This window comes from Ursus maritimus, unplaced genomic scaffold, assembly GCF_017311325.1.
Source record: "Ursus maritimus isolate PB19 unplaced genomic scaffold, ASM1731132v1 scaffold_28, whole genome shotgun sequence".
Taxonomy (NCBI): Eukaryota; Metazoa; Chordata; class Mammalia; order Carnivora; family Ursidae; genus Ursus; species Ursus maritimus.
This window is the reverse complement of record NW_024425341.1, coordinates 23,705,774-23,726,072: the sequence shown is the minus strand read 5'-3', so window position 1 is coordinate 23,726,072 and position 20,299 is coordinate 23,705,774. Positions and strand designations below refer to the sequence as shown.

The window sequence follows — 20,299 nt, the reverse complement described above, 5'->3', positions numbered from 1 at the left end:
ATATTAACATATGAACATTATATAAACATTATACAATAAATGCTCAAAGACTAAACATCTCAATTAATACAAACTTAGGCTTGAATCCTTTTATGGTAGTAAAAATGAAAACAAACAAGTGAAAAATAACCCAGCAAGAATATGACAACCAAAATTTTAAAACACTGCAGGCATATTCAAGAGAGGAAAAGATTTCAGAAGAAAAAAACCCCATAAAGCTAAAAGGCAGATAACCCTATAAAGCTAAAAGATAATCCATGGCTTCAACTCATTTGCAGAATTAAAAGACCAAGGTATTAACACAACATGAATGTATTAAATAATATTTTAAATTAGAAACAGAGTCTATGTTACTCTATACCCTTTTCTTGTATTTGTATAAAATATCAACTTTATTCTGTTTTCCTCATTTACTATCATTACCTAAAATTAACCTTTTTCTTGATTCTAAAATGTGCGTTCCCAGGAGAATTGTATCTCAATACCGTAAACCATGCCTGACACCTGGCTAAAGGCCGATAGGCATTAACTGAGTGGATGAGCTCCCCGAATCTGAAGAGACTTCATTCTGCCAATTATTCCGTGATACACTTTTGTTTGCTTACGGAGACGAAGACACTGTGTTTGCTGGGATAGCCTGGAGACAGAAAATTGAATAAAATGGGTCTCTTTTCTCAAGGACTGGAGGACACACAGGACACTAACTCTTACAAATGTTATCTTGGCGGAGAGAAAGTTGTGACCTACAGCTATTGGAGAACGCTAGAGGGAAGGTTTATTCCCTGAGAGTTGTGCTAGGAAAAGCCTCACCACATGGGCCGCACTCAGAATGGGCCTTGAAGGCTGGGGAGACTGTGTCCAGGCAGAAGGGGTGAACCGGGACCTGTCAGGGAAGGGGACACAGCACAAATACTGATGTACGAGGTCCAGGAACGTCGAGCACACATGTGTCCTCAGCAGAATAAGGCTCTGGCAGAGACGGGCTGTCTGCAAAAAGATGAGGAACTGACTTAATCTCATCCACTGTGACTGGGCCACCACGGAGGTCAGACCAGCCGCAGGTGGAGAAAGACACTGATTCATCAGACAGAACATGGAATGGGAAGTGGAGACCGGTGACATGAGTGGGTGTGCATGTGGGAGACACACAGGGTATGCCATGCTAATGTGGGGGACACGGATGTGGTGAGACTCTAGGAGCTGTATACCTACTCATCCTTGCAGTGCAACCTCAGCATCGCAGAACTGTGGACCCTTAAACACAGCCCTCCATCCCTACCTTAAGCCGCATCTTACTAAGATTTGCAGGTCACTTGTACCCACACCCCGTGAGAAGCAGATAATACTGAAGAAAAGTCTGAATACTGTGGCACCTGGGAATTTGTGCACAAATGCATCACTTTGCCGTTACGGGAGTTCAGTGAGTCACGGTGGGCTCCTGGAATTTGTGGATAGTCCCAGGGAAGGAGATGAAGGGTACCTAGTGGAGGTCAGGTATTTGTTTAGGGACTAGGTATGAGGCAAGTAATCACACAGGGACTCCAGCACAAGAGAATGAGGCAGTAAATACATGAACAGACTTGGGGGTTTGGATCAGAGTAGCACCAACAACCAGAAAGATCCTGTGTTGTGCATTGATTTCTTTTCCACTCGGCTAGATTTCCATAAAATGTTAAGGCCTAAGTTAAATTTTTAGAAAAGAAACAGGAGTGTACTTAAGATTATCAATAAGGGTCAAGTGGCCCAGCATGATACCACCAGTATCTAAACAATCTAGGAATTGGCTGTGGCTTTGGGCATGCTTCTGCTCATTCACTCAGTTTGCATCTACAGTTGACCCTTGAACAACATGGATTTGAACTTGAGCATTCACTTATACGTGGATTTTTTTCCTATAAATACAATACAGAACTGTAAATTTATTTTCTCTTTCTTATGACTTTCTTAATAACATTTTCTTTACTTTAGCTTATTGAAGGAATAGAATACATATAACCTACCAAATATGTGTTAATCAACTGTTTATGTTATCAGTAGGTCTTCTGCTGCACAATAGGCTATTAGTCGTTGGGTTTTGAGGGAGTCAGAAATTATATTTGGATTTTTGACTGCATGGTGGGGGTAAGTGCCCATAACCTCCTTGTTGTTCAAGGGTCGACTGAATTTAAGGAGCAGCCACATTGCAGAGACTGCACAGGTGTATGTGGCTTTAGAGGTTCTTGCACACAGGGGAGCCTGGGTGGCTCAGTTGTAAAGCGTCTGCCTTCAGCTCAGGGCAGGATCCGGGTGCTCTGGGATCGAGCCCCACATCAGGCTCCTCCGCTATGAGCCTGCTTCTTCCTCTCCCACTCCCCTTGCTTGTGTTCCCTCTCTCGCTGGCTGTCTCTCTCTGTCAAATAAATAAAATCTTTAAAAAGAAAAAAAAAAAAAACGAGGTTCTTGCACCCAAAGCTCCAACCTACTGGGCAGATAAACAGTTAAGCAATTACTGTGATGGAGTCAGTTTCAAGTGGTACAGGGACGTGTAGAAAGAGCATCTAGTATTATCCATGCATGTTGAGCTTATTAAAGAATGTAATCTCTGAGCTGGGACAAAAAGAGGTGCAAAGTATCTACAGGATGGAACCATGGAACAATGATCCTTGCTGGGGAAAAGTATACATGCAAAGAGAGAGAAAAAGTAAAGTTTGAAGATCTGGAAGGCCCAGAGGACTAGAACATGAAGTGCACATAAGGGAGGCGGTAGGTGATGGACTGTGGTTTGGTAACTGGGTTTCATTATATTCTGGGGGCTCTCGGTGGTTTTCACAGTGCAAGAACATGCTTGATTTTCATTGTCTAGTAGAAGTGATTTGGACTGGAGTGCTGATGTGTGTGGATTAGAAGGGACAAGCCGGAGGGAAGGGGGGTGGGGTGACACTTCCATAACCAGCTAGGGCAGGTACAGAGGAGGGACGCCTTAGAGTCCATGGAGTGGTGATGGAAAGAGGGGACATGACGGGAAGGTATTTATGAGATGAGACTGACAGAAATTTGCAGAAGAGAAAATGGGGCCACCTAGCACGGACACTGCTGAGAAGAAATAAGGCAGGCGTGTGTTGTTCATGGTAACAGTGATGAACCTTCTGCCCAAATCCTCAACGACTGTGGGGAGATGACCTGGCAGGTGTCGATGGGGAGGTCAGGTAAGAGTGGACACACTGCAACTTTACCTTGTCTTAAGGGTTTTGGGAGCCAGTCTATTATTCTGACCGGCGTACTCGTACCTGACTTTGTCAAAGTAGCATCCTTGCTTCACACTAACATGGCCAGGGTCGTGAGCTCAGTTTCTAGATGGACCAACAAGCTTTCGTCTGTCTGGTGGTCACACACTGTGCATCCAATTTCACTTGGACTCCTTTTAAATGTACAATTACTCACAAAGAGGATGAGGAAGACTGTGTCAAGAAACTGGATCAAATCCAGCCATACAAGTAGAGAAACAGTGTATTAGTCAGGGTCCCCAGAGAAACAAAACCAACTGGATATCTCTTTATGTGTCCATCGATGCTCCTGATGGATCGATCTACAAAGAGAGATGATTTGAAGGGATTGGCTCACATGATTCTGGAGACTGGGATGTCCAGCCCCAGGAGATCATGACCTGAGCTGAAGGTAGATGCTTAAGGGACTGAGCCACCCAGGTACCCCCTCAATAAAGTATTTTTAAATTACAGTAGGTACATTGATTTTTAGACATAATGCCATTAGGCACTGAGTTAACCACGGTATATTGTAAACATAACTTTTATATGCACTGGGAAACAAACAAACAAACAAACAAACAAAACCCTCATTTGCCGTGCTTTCCTGTGATATTTATTTTACTGTGATGGTCTAGACCTGAACCCACCATATCTCCAAGTTATGCCTATAGTCAAGCCTTCGACTGATTGGATGAGACCCACCCTTCTTTACCCAGTCACCTAATTCAGACTTTAACCTCATCCAGAAACAGCCCTGCAAACACACCAGGAAGAATGTCTGACCAGATGTTCAGGTGCCCCATGGCCCAGTCAGGGTGACACATAAGATGAACCATCACAAGTATCTCAAAGATGACCCGACATCCATGGTGTGTTGGCAGTGCTGTCTCCCAGGAATGGCGGAGCTGTATTCCTCTGTACTCAGTGCACCATGGAGCACCCCCTATCCAGTCAGCACAAATGCAGAGACCTCTGAGGACAGATGACGAGGCCTGAACTCCCATCTCCACTGTGTTCACGGACATAGGAAGACAGTTGTGTTTCTGGTACAAAACAGCAAAGCTGAACTCAAATTATTTTACTGCAATAATTCCTAGCATGAGCCTAAAATAGATCTTGTTTTTACCACACAGCAGCACATCACAGGGAACATTTCCTTTAATTTACCCCCTGCTAAAATTTAAATAGCTACGGCAAATTACATAAAACATGATTTGTGGAAAAGCGGTTCATCAACATGTGTGATGAATGCCAATTGAACGTTATTTCTGTGCAAAGAAGATCCAGAGTTAGCCCACTTAACTATAGACAGCGAAGCCATAAAAATGCAGGGCCACCAACGTCGCAAACTCCTAATTGTTTAGGCAAATATCTAGACACCGAGCTTGCTTCTTATCAACCTTCCTCAGTTGGCACAATGGTCATGAACGGAATTCTTTTCTAGTGAATAACAGTCCACTATAATACACAATGCATATTTTAAATGTATATAATTGCATGGTTTATTATATTATTATAAACATTTTAAAAGAACCCTAAAATACTGTCATTTTTAAAAAACTTTGTGTAATATTTTTGCCAATAATTCTCTTATGGCAAATTATCAGTTATCATATTCTTTCTATCTCTCTGTCTTTTATATATATATATATAAAAGGATATATACACACACACACACCTATCCTATATATAGGATAATTTATATACATATATGTAGGGTAATTTATACTAATTCATATTTCCTGTTGCTGCTCTTGAATTATTGGTAGTGTTCATGTTTGCATTTCAGTTTCTGAGTTTCCCTTGAAACTCTGTGATTCCCAAGCATAGCCAGGCTGTCCTCTGTGCCTCTTCACCATGGTTACTGTAACACAAACTCTTCTTTAAAAGACTAAGTTAATTGAGTATACTCTGTAGGCATCTTATGGGGAGGCTCTCAGTAAATGTCTTTGAGGGGAAAGCGTTGGGAGCAAATACAGAGAACTGGGGTGCCTCCAGGACTAGGAGCCTGGAGTTATGGTGGTACACAGGTGAGTGGTTGGACCCAAGGTTCTTCTGTTTCACAAAACCATTGGAACACCACTGTGTGTGCTGGGGGTGGGGGAGAGGCTGCCAGCGGAGGGTCCACCAGATAGTCTCTGGAGGAAGAGTGCCCGAAGTAGAAAGACCATGAATGTCTCAGGGTAACAAGTGTGATCCAAGGATCTGAGGACCCCCCAAACGTTTTGTATCCCTTACAATACATGGGGAATTCTCAACCTCTTGGTGAGATGGAGGTAGTGAGCAGATAAGGGGTAATGTGCCCCCCCAATAAGGACATGATGTTAGGATGGGGTCTCTGCAAGAAATTCAAGTTGATTTTAAAATAAGAGGATGTGACATTTCTTGCATATCAAAGTTCTTCTGGACTTTGTAGACTAAGAGTCAAACTGAGATTTCAAATCTGAAGTTCTATGCATCAAAAAACTCTGGAAGGACATGTAAGGAAAAGCCGAGAGACACTGCCTTTGAAAAAGTTACCTGGCCATGTCAAAAAGCAAAGGGAAGGAACACTTACTATTCTTACGTATTATTATGAGCTCTAACATTTATATAATGAAAAACCTGATGTAGAGAAAAATCTCAAAATTAACGAGGAAAATATGTATACAAATAATAGCTAGCATGTCTTACTCTATATGCTATGGGATTTCCATGTTTTATGTCATTTGAGATCTACAACAGACTTAGGAAGCAAATGTCATTGCTATACTGTTCCTATATTCTAAACGAGGAATCTGTTGCACAAAGAGTTTAAATACCTTGTCATAAGTTACACAGCTAGTAGCTGGCACAGCCACACAACCTGTATTCTTAACCGCCAGACTGTATGTTAGTTAAAGCCACGCAATAGCAAAATCTAGAGGTTTGGGGCACTTGGGTGGTTCAGTCAGTTAAGCGTCTGAACCTTGATTTTGGCTTAGGTCATGATCTCAGGTCATGAGATCAAGCCCCATGTTGGGCTCTGCATTAGCAGGGAGTCTGCTTGAGAGTCTCTCTCTCCCTTTGCCTCACTCCCCTGCTTGCTCTCTCTCTTTCTAAATAAAGAAATAGAATCTTTTAAGAAAAAAGACCTGGTAAGTTAAATCACGTGTAACTATCAACTACATATATTTTTCTGACAATATGATTAACAAACAACTGTAGTTTATTTTTTTATTTTGTTTTTTAAAGATTTTATTTATTTATTTGACAGAGAGAGAGAGAGAGAGATAGCAAGAGAGAGAGCACAAGCCTGGAGAAGAGGGAGAAGCAGATTCCCCGCTGAGTGGGGAACCCATTGCGGGACTCGATCCCAGGACCCCAGGATCATGACCTGAGCTGAAGGCAGACGCTTAACCGACTGAGCCACCCAGGCACGCCAAACAATTGTAGTTTAAATAATGCAATTATTTATATTTTTGACAATAACCTTTACGAATTGTTTTTATTTTATCACTGTTAGCTTAATATAGCTGGAAATACTGTGGAAATAACAATTTCTACAATGCTTTCTCTTGATATATAATATTCTCTAAATTCTTTAAATTCTCAAATTTTATATTAGTTGTCTGTTTAAATTATCCTTTTGACTTTGGAATATTATTTTGTCAAAAGATAATACGTGGCCTTGAATTGGCAACCTCTCAAGGATTAATGGCCATCTACGTTTCTGTGATATCTCAAGCTATAGCTATTAATAGACTATTGAGCTGGTAAACAGAGTACTAATTACAGCTAAATGTAATTATAATTAATGCTGTATGGTCATTTAAACTGAAATATGACACTTGGAAGAATATTTATATTTTAATTGACAATACTTCTGTCTCTTAATAGTCAAGGATCCACGATTTGGCAATGACGCTAGTCCCTCTAGTCTTCATACTCTAAACCTTATGATGTGTGTCTTAATGCTGCTGGAGTTAATTTACTGCAATTTGCCCCATTGGGAAGTATTTGGTATGTCACTGATGCTTTCAGATTTCACCAAAGGCAGTAGCCAGTACAGGTCATGTAGAAAGGATTCTACGTCTACCATGCTTTCTTGAATAGCTGTACGATTGTGTAGAAGTTCAGTTAAAGGTCAAGTGTAAATATCCAAATGTCAGGAAGTATTCAGCAATTATCTGTGCGCTCGAGCCCTAACCTTTGAATGAGATGTACATATCATTTCTGTTGAAGCATTTCTTATTGAGAAGAGCCATCGATTCCCCACCCCACCCCATTTTTCCAGCAAGGAGGAATCTTTCACTGTTAACAGATAAGGATACTGATGCTGGGGTCTCCCCACCATAGAACTTTTTAGCAACGTGACTGCTGCAGTTCACAGGGAGCGTGCAAACGTGCCAGGATGTGCTTCCTCCAGCTCAGGACACTGTCACTGTCAGCCGGCTTATTGTTTGGGGTTGGAAGATGCTTGTTAATGATCTGCCTCATTGGCTTGATAGATAATAACTTCTGGTTACATATTTTCAGCTCCTGAGTACTCTACAATACACCCTTAGAAAATGAGGCATACTTTCCCTTTACTCAAATTCACAAAGTACAATTGAAGAAAATAAAATCCCAACTCTGCAGATCTGTTTGTCTCACTTTCATCAATATACGCACATACGGATCATGTTAAAGCTCTTAATAAACTCAGCAACTGATGGAGGAACCTCTAAGATATTTGAAAAACCATCGCAAAGGAGAGTTCAAAGAACACACATACACAGACAATTAGCAACGCTGACATGAATTTGATAAAAGATGCCAAAGTCATCTTTAGCCATCGGGCAGTCATCGATGGTGTTTCCTCCCACAGAATTCACATGTGTTTCCATGGTCAGGGATCACCTGCCTGCTATCAGTTTTCTACAACCTTCTGAATAGTAAAATAGCTGAAGGACGATAAAAGGGACAGACCATTACCCCATCCTTTAACCATGAACAGTGTGCTAGACATTGAAAGAATAACTAGTAATTTTCCCCCCAGGGGAACTTCAAAAGTTTTCCTAACAATAAAACTTACAAATGAATTATTTCTTTCTTTTTAATGGCTCCCCTCTGGTGAAATAGTCCAAGTAAAATCATCACCATTTTTATTGTATTACAGTACTTTGTAATTTGTTAGTTCTCTAAAATTTTGATACCTTACTTATGGAAAGTATGTAAGTTTTGAAAATGCACATTGTTATGTAAAACACATATTTATGATTTATTCTGAATGGCCACTGTATATTTTCTTATAGTTTAAATAGTTTATTTCTAATAATTGATTTTTTGTATTAACCAATATATATGAATGGGTTTAAAATGCAATTTCCTCGTTATTTTGATAAAGTGAAGATCAGTTTCCAGGCATTTGTGTGATAGTATGAAGTTGACCCTGAAACGACTTCTCTTAACTTGCATTCGAGATGGTAAAAGGCTCTTCTCAATCTGTTGAAAATGACTTCAAATCAGTTTGTGACTTGTTGGAAGTATGGCATCAAATACAAATGATAGCTTAAACACAGCCTTTAAAGTTTTATAAATAAGCAGTTTTATAGGGGCGCCTGGGTAGCGCAGTCGTTAAGTGTCTGCCTTTGCCTCAGGGCATGATCCCAGCGTTCTGGGATCAAGCCCCACATCAGGCTCCTCCACTATGAGCCTGCTTCTTCCTCTCCCACTCTCCCTGCTTGTGTTCCCTCTCTCGCTGGCTGTCTCTATCTCTGTCAAATAAATAAATAAATCTTTAAAAAAATAAGCAGTTTTATAAAATAATTTATAAAACATTTTAATCTGAGATCATTTGATTGTATCTGGGGACACATGTGTAGTCTCTGAGACAAGAGAATGATTTCTTTCTCCTTGTCAAATACAGGATCTAAACTGAAGATAGAGGCTCTTCACCCATCACTTGTATAATCCAAAATAAAGAAGTAAACATGCTCCCAAGCCTCTTTCATGTTTATTTCTTGAGTCAAATTGTTGATTACTGATCTCAAGAACACCAGAGTGTAGTTAAAGGAAAACGGTCCGTGTATGCTCGCCTGTGTGTGTGTGTGTTGCCAGTTAAAACAGCTCCTCTCGGGGCCCTGAGATCTGGATATTATGAAGCTCATTTTTGTTCTTTGCGTTCCAGGCAAAGAGTCCCTTTCTCCCTTAGTTCACTCTCCACTCTTTGCCATCTCTGGAATTCAGGAGAGATCAAGCACAAGGTGATGGTGTGCTCTGAGAGACCAAGGTGATACCTCGCTGGTAGCTGGCTGTTTCCTAGTCACCGTCAGAGCAGACATGTACAGGTGAGGCTAAGTGAACTGAGTCTCAGGAGAGCCAGACTGAGGGGCCAACGGGTTGACCCAGTGATTTGAGGGGGAGGGTAGGAAAGGGTTCTTTTTTTCTCTTTTGGGGACAAGGGAGAAGTCTACTTTTTAAAGAGGTAATTATTGAATCAAGATTTGTGTATGCATCTAGTATTTGGGGGAGTGTCTAACAGTAGGAAATACAATTGGTTTCCCAAAGAATGTTCCAGGCTACTTGAGCAGAGGCAGGATTGAGCTGAGGCTGACCACCTAGGAGAGCATGTGGGTCAGGCAGGTATATCTCAAGCCAATTCTTGAGCCAATAGCAAAATATCCGGGAGGCTTATAAAAGTTTACAAATATAGATCATCTCTGATTTTTTAATATTGTTCATTTTACTTCAGTTTCCATTATGAAATTTTCCCCAATATATTAAAAATAATACCAATCAGTAAGTTAAGGTTCAAAGATACCTCTCTCCTATGAGATCCTTCCACATGCAACAACGTGGGTACAGCAAAACAGTCGGAGTATTTTAAAAGTTGCCCCACATGAGGCCCTGGTTTATGGGAACACACAGCTGCACTAAACAATGGAAAACAATTCCCTGATAAGGTGGTTTCTGGACATGAACACAGAGGTGAGGCCAATGTTTCAGAGTAATTATAACTCATAACTCCCAAACAATATTTACTTTTTCCTACACGAGAACTTGGTAGAATTTTCTCCAACTTCCTATAGATCTCTCTGTTTTCCATTTAAACAACAACAACAACACCCACATTTGTACGTGAGCGTGTACATACTAGGGCTTAATTAAAGTCATGCCACTTCAATTCATTGTTCAAAATGTTCCCCCTAGTTCATAAGCATAAGGACTGCCTCTCAGGAAGAGATAAAATGCCCAGGTCCAGAAGTATGCACACTTTTCATAGCTTGCATTCATACTTAGTCTTACTCTTTATTTTGATCCAATGACCGCACACATCATGGCAAGGGAAGCTTTCAATAAGTTAAAAATTCTTTGCAACAGAAAGAACTCTAAGTGGAGCTTTAAGTATGGAAATTGTGAATAACCAGCCCCTATTTTAAAACATGACGATCTAACACATGGAGAATGGTCCTTGCCCTCTCTAAGTATGCTAGCTTTAATCGTTGGCAAGTGCGTTCTCTCCCTACCTTGGTAGACAGCTTTAAACCCAGGGGAGGCAATGCTATCATCAGACTGCAGGTGGAGCCACATCTGGTTGCTCATGCTCACGATGAGGTCGGGAACGCTGGACCCAGTGAGTCTGCACGGAAGAGAAACGTTAAACCATTATTTGAATCACCAAACATCTCTACTTTCACTTGAAGAAGAAGGTCTTCCTGCTTAAACAAACAAGTACAGGTATATACCTTAAGCCCCTCCTTTGAGGGATCAATAGCCACTTGTAATTTATATTTATATTTAAGCCTCAGTATTACAGGCATTTTACAGTAATTACTCTCATCTATGTTTGAAAATGTACATCTTTGATTTTAAAAACTGACTTAGGGTGACCAACCATCCCATTTGTCTGGAACTGAAGAGGACTTTTTGTCCTAAACCTGGAACAGTTGGTGATCCCATGTGAAGCAGAGGGATATCTTATTGCTCTACGGTTGTATAAGTCACACCATCAACATCTCTAAGCTGAGAAATGTTCTGGTTCATTCACAAAGTGCTTAGATTTTTCTACTTTGAAATTATCATGTAACTTTACCACAAAAATCTCTTTTAGAAAAACATCATAGATGGAATATTATTCAGCACTAAAAAGAAATGAGCTAACTTTATCAAGCCATGAAAAGAAACTTAAAAAGCTACACATGGTGTGATTCCAACTCCATGACATTCTGGAGGAGGCAAAACTTTGGAGACCGTAAAAAAGATCAGACGTTGCCTGGGGTAGGAGGAGGCACGAAGAGGTGGAGAACAGGGGAGTTCAGGACAGTGAAACTACCATAAATGACATTACAATGGTCAATGTCTTTATGCATTGGTCCAAACCCACAGAATGTGAAGTAGCACAAGTGAATCCCAATAGGAACTATAAATTTGGGGTGATAATGATGTGTCAGTGTGGTTTCATTAATTGAAAGGTAGGAATTGTTGATAGTGGAAAAAGCTGTGTGTACGAGGACAGGGGATTACATGGAACATATCTGTTCCTTCCTCTTAATTTTGCTATGAAACTAAAAAAATTCACATACACACACACGCGTGTGCACGCACACACACACACACACACACACACACAGTCAAAAATAGCCATACATTAAGAGAATATCGACAACAAGAGCAGCAAGCATAGCTGAAATAGATTTGGTAAGTTTATTGAACTTTCCCTCTGCATATCAATGTCCAGGTCACACCAAATGGAAGTTTCAATGAAGCCTTCATTGCGTGTTAATAAAAGAGTCACATAGGGGCTGCTGTCAGCCTGTGCAAAGAAACACTAAATCCATTGACTGAACTCAACATGCTGACAAAAAAGCATGTTGAAATAGAAAAAGGGTAAGAAAGCAATCAACTCAACAAAAATAAATGTCTCTAATCAAATAGGAAGCTTTGCTTTCAGCAAAGTACTTTCGGGAATATGAACACATGATTCGCCCCATCAATCATATCATTTGTCTCTCAACCCAACATACTCACCCTGGACAGTACAGAAAACCTGATCTTCAAAGGAAGGTGAATAATCTTCATTACATAGGAAGTAATTCATGCAATGTTACACATCAGTTGGGGAAAAAATTGAATTTCAATGAGTAATGTACAGTCACTAAAAATATATTTCTTTTTGAAGATTTTTCTTTGGTAGAGATTGTTCTTTTATATTTAGTGCTTTTCTTGCTTGTTTATTTTGAAGACACTGGTTTTCTTCCCTATGCATGCCTTTTATTGAAGTGTAACACACCAAAAAGTGCACAGAGCATAAATGTCTAGCATAAATGTCTATTTACTTTGACTTACAACTATAAAGCCACAGCATTTTCCTTCTTTTTGTTAGTCCTTACCAGGAGTATCTTTTCCTAACCTTTACTTTCAAGTTTTACTCTATGTAAGTTTTACTCTATGCATGTTTGTCTCTTGTAAGCATCATATAATTGATCTGTATTACGTTTATATTTTATGTATACTATTTTATCTAATCAGAGAACTTCATATTTTATTTAGAATATAATTTTGTGATCAATTAAAGTTCATTTTTCCTGGTTTTCCTTTTTGATTGGTTAATTACTTAACCCTCTTACGTGATGCCTTTTCTTCCCCCAATACTTCTAATATATTATTCTGCTGTCTTTATTTCTGTTGTTTATATTGGGAGGCATTCTATCAGTCTTATATTTGCTCTTTTGAAGATATCTCTTTGCTTATGCTGATTTTAAGAGATTTCCTTGTCCTGTTTTGCAGCAGATTTATTGTAATGTGTCACTGTGAGGTTTTCTTTGTATTGTCCTGACTGGCTTATGGAATTTCATGAATCACCTCCTTGATGTCTGTTGTCAGTATTGGAAAGTTCTAAGTGATAATGTTTTCAAATACTGGTCATGTCCTATTTTCTCTCATTCTCTTTCTTCCAGAACTCCCAGTATACACATCATTTCTGTGCATTTTCCCAAATTCAGTTGGACTATTTTTTTAAAGATTTTTATTTATTTGACAGAGAGAGAGGCAGTGAGAGAAGGAACACAAGCAGGGGGGCGGGAGAGGGAGAAGCAGGCTTCCCACTGAGCAGGGAGCCCAATGCAAGGCTCCATCACAGGACCCTGGGATCATGACCTGAGTAGAAGGCAGATGCTTAAGGACTGAGTCACCCAGGTGCCCTGCGCATATGCAAATATATATATATATATTTTTTTTTTTTTTACTAAACTATCTTCCAGTTCAAACCACATAGATTAACTATAGCAGATATTGTATTTTTCAATTCTTACACTTCCGTTTGATTTGTTATTACAGATTATAGTTTTCTGGTAAAATTCTTGATTACTTCATTTATTCTCTTAAATGTATAAATCATAGTTAATCATCAGAGTCCCTGAGTGCTAAGTGCAATGTCTGGATATCTTGTTCTTTTTCTAATCTCTCTCTCTTAGGTTGTAGTTATTGGGCACTGTTGCTGGACATTTCAGGTAATTTTTGACTGAATGCCAGACATTGTGTAGATGCCATCCCAGAAGTTCTGTATGTTGTTACCTTCCCCTGACAGGATTTAATTTTCTCCTGACAGTAGAGTGACCATCTTCACCCATTCAGTCATTGGAATGATTCATCGCAGCATTTCCAGCATGTGATTTTCCCAGTGCTTACCACTTCTTATGTCACAATCCAGAGAATATCATATTTACCACTAGATCTCCTCCTTGAAAAAAAATAGGTTCTGAACACTTATCTTTGTCTTCTTAGCCCTGAAAATTCCAAAAGTTCTGCTGAGCTTTGTCGACATGTAGCAGCAAATTTTTGCTTGAGTTCTTTTCTTCTAATCCCAGGAAAGTTAGACTCAGGCAAATACATCAAGGACCAATGCCAAGCAGATGCCAAGCTTGTTACCCTGTCATTCCCTTTTCCTTGGCCCCAAATTGAGAATCAGAAAATGTCCCCAGGGAAAAATTATTTATGAAATAGGAGAGTCATCTTAACGCATATCTGTTCTTCTTTGATTTCTATCTTCTAAAATGCTGGCTGTCTTATATTATTCTCTTATGCCTTGAAAGACCTGCCTATTCATTATGTATTCAGCTTTCCCAACTATTCTTAGTAGAGGTTATGTCTGGTATTTCTGGAGGAAGGGGGCTCCAGGTGCTCATTTTCTATGTGGCTCATTTCTTTTCCTTTTTTATTTCTCTTGGATTACATTCTCTAGACTATGTGTATATGTGAAGGGAAGTCTGCTCTTACTCATAGCCATTATAAACAGTTACTTGTTGTATCTTAGGTTAAATTCACTGTTTTGGGTAGGCATCTGGCTGGCTCGGTCGGATGCAACTCTTGATCTTGGGGTTGTGAGTTTGAGCCCCATGTTGGGTGTAGACATTATTTAAGAATAGAACCCTTTAAAAAATCATTGCCTTTGGTAAAAAAAAAAATGAATACAAAAGGACAGGTATAATTTTGTCATAAAGTTTATATAAGTGTAAAAAAGAAACTACTATAATCACTGATTTTTCTTGGATAGTAATATATATTGGCTCTTGAGTAACATGTAAGATAAGTAGAAGAGAATGCTTTTTTCTTCCTTTTTAATTTTTTCTTTTATATTGAAGTATGCTTGACATGCAATGTTGTATTAGTTTCAGGTGTACAACAGTGATTCAACAACTCTGTACATTATTGTATGCTCAGCATGGTTAAGTGTAGTCACCATCTGTCACCATGCAACAATGTTATAATATTGTTGACTATATTCCCTATGTTGTTCTTGTCATCTCTGTTATTTATTTTACAACTGGAGGTTTGTGCCTCTTAATCCCCTTTATCTATTTCACCCATCCTTAGCCCCCTTCCTGGGATCATGACCTGAGCTGAAGGCAGATGCTTAACCAACTGAGCCACCCAGGTGCCCCATTTGCTACTCTTTATAATAAAAATCCTAGGCTCTTAACCACTTTCTCTGACCACCAGGGTCTTTTAACTGTCATGTGCTTGCACTCCACTGAAACCCACTCTTCAAATTCCAGAGGCCTCTATTATCTATTTCATTGTATTTTACATGCCCTGGACAATGTGGCTGATACTCTGCTACACTCTCTCAGCAGTCCCTCCACAGTGCTCTTGATATCCTTACCATCTGCTCCATCTATCTGCCAAAACCCACTTAGGATCAACCCAACGAGCCACTCTATCTTCCTCTAAGTTGATGAACAACTTGTTGACATACCAATTTATACTTATGGTCCCCAGATTCCTGCCAGCCACTCAACACACACTTTTTCCCTGAGCCACACTCAGCATATTTTCCCTTCCCATTCCACTAGCTATTGTCCCAAACCATCATCATCTTTCCCAAGCTCCTTCCCAGTCTTATTTCCCTTCTTCTCTGCAGATAACTTTATTTGTAAATATAGAAGGAAGAACATTTAAACAATCAAGTATGAACTCCCTGTCCCTCAGAGTCTCCTAAATTCCTCCTGATCCCACCAGCCACCTAGTCATTAGAAGTAGAGAGAGGTAAAGTCTTCTCTTGCTTTTCCCTCCCTTGCCATCCCATTCATCTGCAAGTCCTACTAGTCACACCACTTCCTTATCTCTGTCTCCACTTTCTTAGTTTGAGTGCTGTTTGTCCCATGCCAGCATCACGGAAGCAGCCTCATAACCGCCTCCCCATTCAGGAATCCCTTCCTTATAGGCATTGGGTTTAATTCTAAGTTGTTAAAAACTGAACTATCATGTAGAAAATGTTCACACCTTGAAAAGATTTACGTTGCCAAATTTACTACATTAGAATTACGTCTGGTGCAGATGTTTGAATTTCTTGTAGTTCTGCACTAGCTGTTATTTTATTTCTATCTATGTCAGTCTATTGATTCACATAAAATCAAATAAGCAGGTGCACTGCTATACTTCACACAAAGTTCATTCAATCAAAAGTCAGTAAGATGGTTTGTATTTCTCTTTAGAATTTAAGCCGGCTATTTATTTAACTTTATTTACGAAAAGAATTGTGACATGGCATTCACAATTATTTTTTTAAATAGTTATTTTAAGATTCTTTAATGTTTTTAAAAATTACTTGAAAAAATTTAAAAGTATTTTTGTGTTAAATGTTTAATCTTAAAATTATTGGACTATAACTTAAAACAAAGGAAAATAGTTCTCTTCTTGTTCTTTTTTCATGTTTCTGGGATGATTTCCATTTTCTGGCACTGACAAATGAGTTTTTGGAAACAGAACAAATGTTATTATTACCCTTTGCAACTGCTTATCTGTTTAAAACAGAATTTAAAAAATATATTAGTACCTGGAAAACAAAATAGATCCTTGTTTTGATAAATACTTTAGCAGTCATCCTAACATGTACATTTTAATCACTTTCTTTGAGACAACTTCATTTTTTCCTAAATGTTCTTTAGAACACATAACATTTTGATTTAAACTTAAAAATAAAATTATTGTAATGAAACACTAGGTAACTTGATTTACTTGTTAGAAAACTACAATAAAATTTTCTTTTGAAAAAAAAAAGCCATCTTTTTGGAGATTCCCAGCTTTCTCTTGCCCTCTGTCTCTACACTGGAATTTCCAACCTGCCCCACACATAAGGTGCACCTTATGCTCCAACCATATTGACCTTTGTAACCATTCTCCAAAATACTGGCATTTCTTGGCCTCCAGGTTTTCACTGCCTAGAATGTCCATTTGTCTTGGATAGCAGCTAAAAGTTCTTAAAGATTTAAGGGTTCTCACTAGGCATTTCATAACTCCTTTCGACAATGTAAGATTTTTTTCTCTAGGCCATTGTAGAATTCTGCATATACCCCAATTAAGACAAATGCATTACAAGCACCTATTTCAGCATCTGTCTCCTACTGAATTTGGAACTTCCTTGAGGGTAAGCTTACATCTTGGTCTTTTTATCCTAGACTCTGGCATAGAACATGCAGAATTTTTGTAGTAAAAACATAAATGAAAATATAAATTAACCCTCATTAAAATTTACTATATATCCACACACTAAAATTCTATAGCAATATTTCCAAATGATGATTTAAATATTTATTGTATCTTAGCACACCAAGGACTTGGTACTTGGGGTCCTATTATAGCTCTGTCATTAATTAACCCCTAATTTAAGCTAAATTATTTTACCTCTATGTCAGCTTCTTCATCTGTTAAATAATTGTATTAAATTATATTAAAGGAGTTGTTGAAATCTAAAATTCTAGGACTTTTTGATAGATACCAGAGAAGGTAGAGTTGACTTCCATTCAGTGGTTTGATGTGTCTGCTTCAGTCAGCACCCATGTTGAATAGAAATAGCCAGTATTTGTGACAATAATTTTCAGTATATTAAATGATTTTGCCAATGTGAAGTAAATGACTTTTGATTATGTATTTGTTCCTTTCCAACAAACATGGCACATTGTGTTGAGAAAAATCTCAACTCTTTCACGTGAAACTGGGTCAGGGTTCTTTCTTTCTTTCTTTCTTTCTTTCTTTCTTTCTTTCTTTCTTTCTATTTTTTGGGGGGTCAGTGTTCTTTAAACCATAATTGAACCCATATGACACAATGCCTTTATGATGTTTTGGTAGCTGGTAATATTATAGTCTATAGAAGAGTGATCTCTTTTCTGAGCAGTTCTTCTCTTTGGCCCTTGTTGAAAGATTCAACAGTCTGCCCCTACATATATGAAATGTGTCTGCTAGAAAGGATGGCTAAATCAACCATGATAATGTCCACTCAATGCAATGCCTCTGTGAATCCCCATGTTGTTGCGTATGTCAATAGTTTGTCCTTGGTTCTGCCTAGTAGAATTCCCCTGTGTGAGTATGCCATCTGTATATTTGTCTATTCACCTGTTGAAGGGCATTTACATGGTTTACAGGCATTTGACAGTTACGAATAGAGTTGATGTACATATTTACGTAGGGTAAATTTTATCTCCCTAAGGTAAATACCTAACAGTGGGATGGCTGGATGTTATGATAAATGTATATTAAGTTCATAGGGAACTGCCTGCCTGTTTTCCAGAGAGGATGTATCATTCTACATTTTCACTTGTGTTCTCAGAAATTACGTAGAGTATAACTACTGTTTGCGATATTCTCAAAAAAAAAAAAAACAAAAACAAAACTGTAGTGATGGAGAACAGATCAACTGTCCAGAGTTCAGGGTGGGAGATGTGGCTACAAAGGGATGGCAGTTTGAGGGTGACGGAATCACTCTATCCTGATTCTGGTGCCGTTTATACACATCTATTCATGTGTTGATATTTATAGATCTGTACACCAACAACTCCTATTTTACTGTATATTAAATTAAAAAATAGTAATTTGTTCAAATGTGGAAATAAAAAAAAACACCCAACAGTGAGCATGCCACAAAACTGTCAAAACATGAAATTAATGAGATAGAAGTCCTAGAATAAGTTTTACCTATGTTCCTCTGGTGGGTGTCTAAAAGGAAAATGGTGTGCTAAACCTTTAACATAGTAATTTTAATTGTAAATTGGGCAGTTGAAAAGTAAATCCTCCTCCTAAGTTATAAACGGGCCTAGAATTAACTGATTTGGAAGTTTTTATAGTTCCTTAATGTCCATAAATTTCATAAGTTCTGCAGAAAGTGTAGAAAATGCAGAGTTATTTAAAATAAATATCTCATTTGGCCATCTGTCTTAATTGGGTGGAGCTGGAGTTCTAAGAAGTTTAATTAATTAATTTAGAAGAAGACAGAATATCCAATCTGTTCAGGCACCTGGACAGACCATTCCTCTCAGGGATACAGGAAAATACCTTTAGTAAGATTAAGAGATGCCCTGATACAAACCCTTAAGTAGTAACGTAACGTAACGTAACGTAACGTAACGTAACGTAACATAATGTAACGTAAAAGTTGGCAGGCACAGAGGTGCCACAGCCAGAGTCATAAGTCAACTTAGTCACTAAACAAATCAAAGCAGAAGGGATTTAAACACTGGTCATAATTGTGACCCTAGGTTCTGTACATCTTCAGCTATAGTATTGACCAAGCCCTGAGAGCAAATCAGCCTAGAAGGGAGCCCTGATGGGTATTAAATGTTCTTAATCCAATCTGTAGCTAGAGGGGCTCCTCATTCATGAAAGTCACAGGTACCATGTCTACTTACATGATATGCACCAGCATAGGGAGCCAGAATAAGTAGAGAAAAAGAGGACTATGACTTACAAATCAAGCTGACTGTGAGAAACAAGCAAAGACTGTGGCTTTATAGAATAAATCACCATATTATGATGTGTAATGTTAAACCTGGATGTGATCATTACTTATGTTGAAGCCATCATGATTTCCCCAGTTGGCATCTACATGAAATGGACTCATGCACATGTTTCATTCTGATGTGGCTGACTTTGTTCACTGTGCTGGAAGCCCCTCCAGCCAGACAGCACAGAGGATGATGTGGATTACATCAGTCAGCTGCAACCTCCACTTCAGATTCAAGAAGCCAAGTCCAAATCATAAAATCTTTCTATGTGGAACTGTAGACAAAATGTTAATCAAAAATTTGATATTGTGCATGAAAAACATAAGGCCCAGAGTAAAGTTATTTTATAGGTTTCTGCTGTTGAGGGCAGCCCAGACTATTTAAAGGTATATGGACTAGCGATTCCGATTTGGAGACACTTTTTTCCATCTTCTTGCCTGCTAGGCAGAGGCATTAACCTTGGGAAGGACAATCAGAAGAGAACTCTAAAGGGAGGGAGAGGAAGGAAAGCTGGTTTGTGACCCAGGACCAGAGAAACAGCATAGTGCCAGGTGCCTTGCTCCCACAAACAGAAGACCAACCAGATGGGTGTTTCCCAACCCCTGACCAGGCAACAGAAGGCTCCAGATAAGCTCATCTTTCTCTGGGATGCAAATGATATCCCTTTAACAACATCAAGCAGCTAGGTAACAGTTAAGACAAAGAGCCCTAACAATGATAAGTGTCCAGCCTTCACTTTCCCCATGAACCTGGGGTTCCCCTTTCTGAGGAAAGATACCAAGACAGACAGAACTTGCAAGAGAGACCCAGCCACACAAGTGACCTGATCAAGGAAGA

At 39.0% G+C, this 20,299-nt stretch overlaps 1 protein-coding gene across 1 annotated transcript in view; it reads right to left on the bottom strand.

The window, feature by feature from the left end:
- The window catches only part of CSMD1 (CUB and Sushi multiple domains 1), a 1,580,412-nt gene that overhangs the window by 435,544 nt on the left and 1,124,569 nt on the right, over positions 1 to 20,299 (bottom strand). The window contains exon 12 of the mRNA XM_040643176.1: positions 10,715 to 10,827. Coding sequence (XP_040499110.1) covers positions 10,715 to 10,827 — 113 coding nt within the window. The remainder of the gene's footprint in view (positions 1 to 10,714; positions 10,828 to 20,299) is intronic.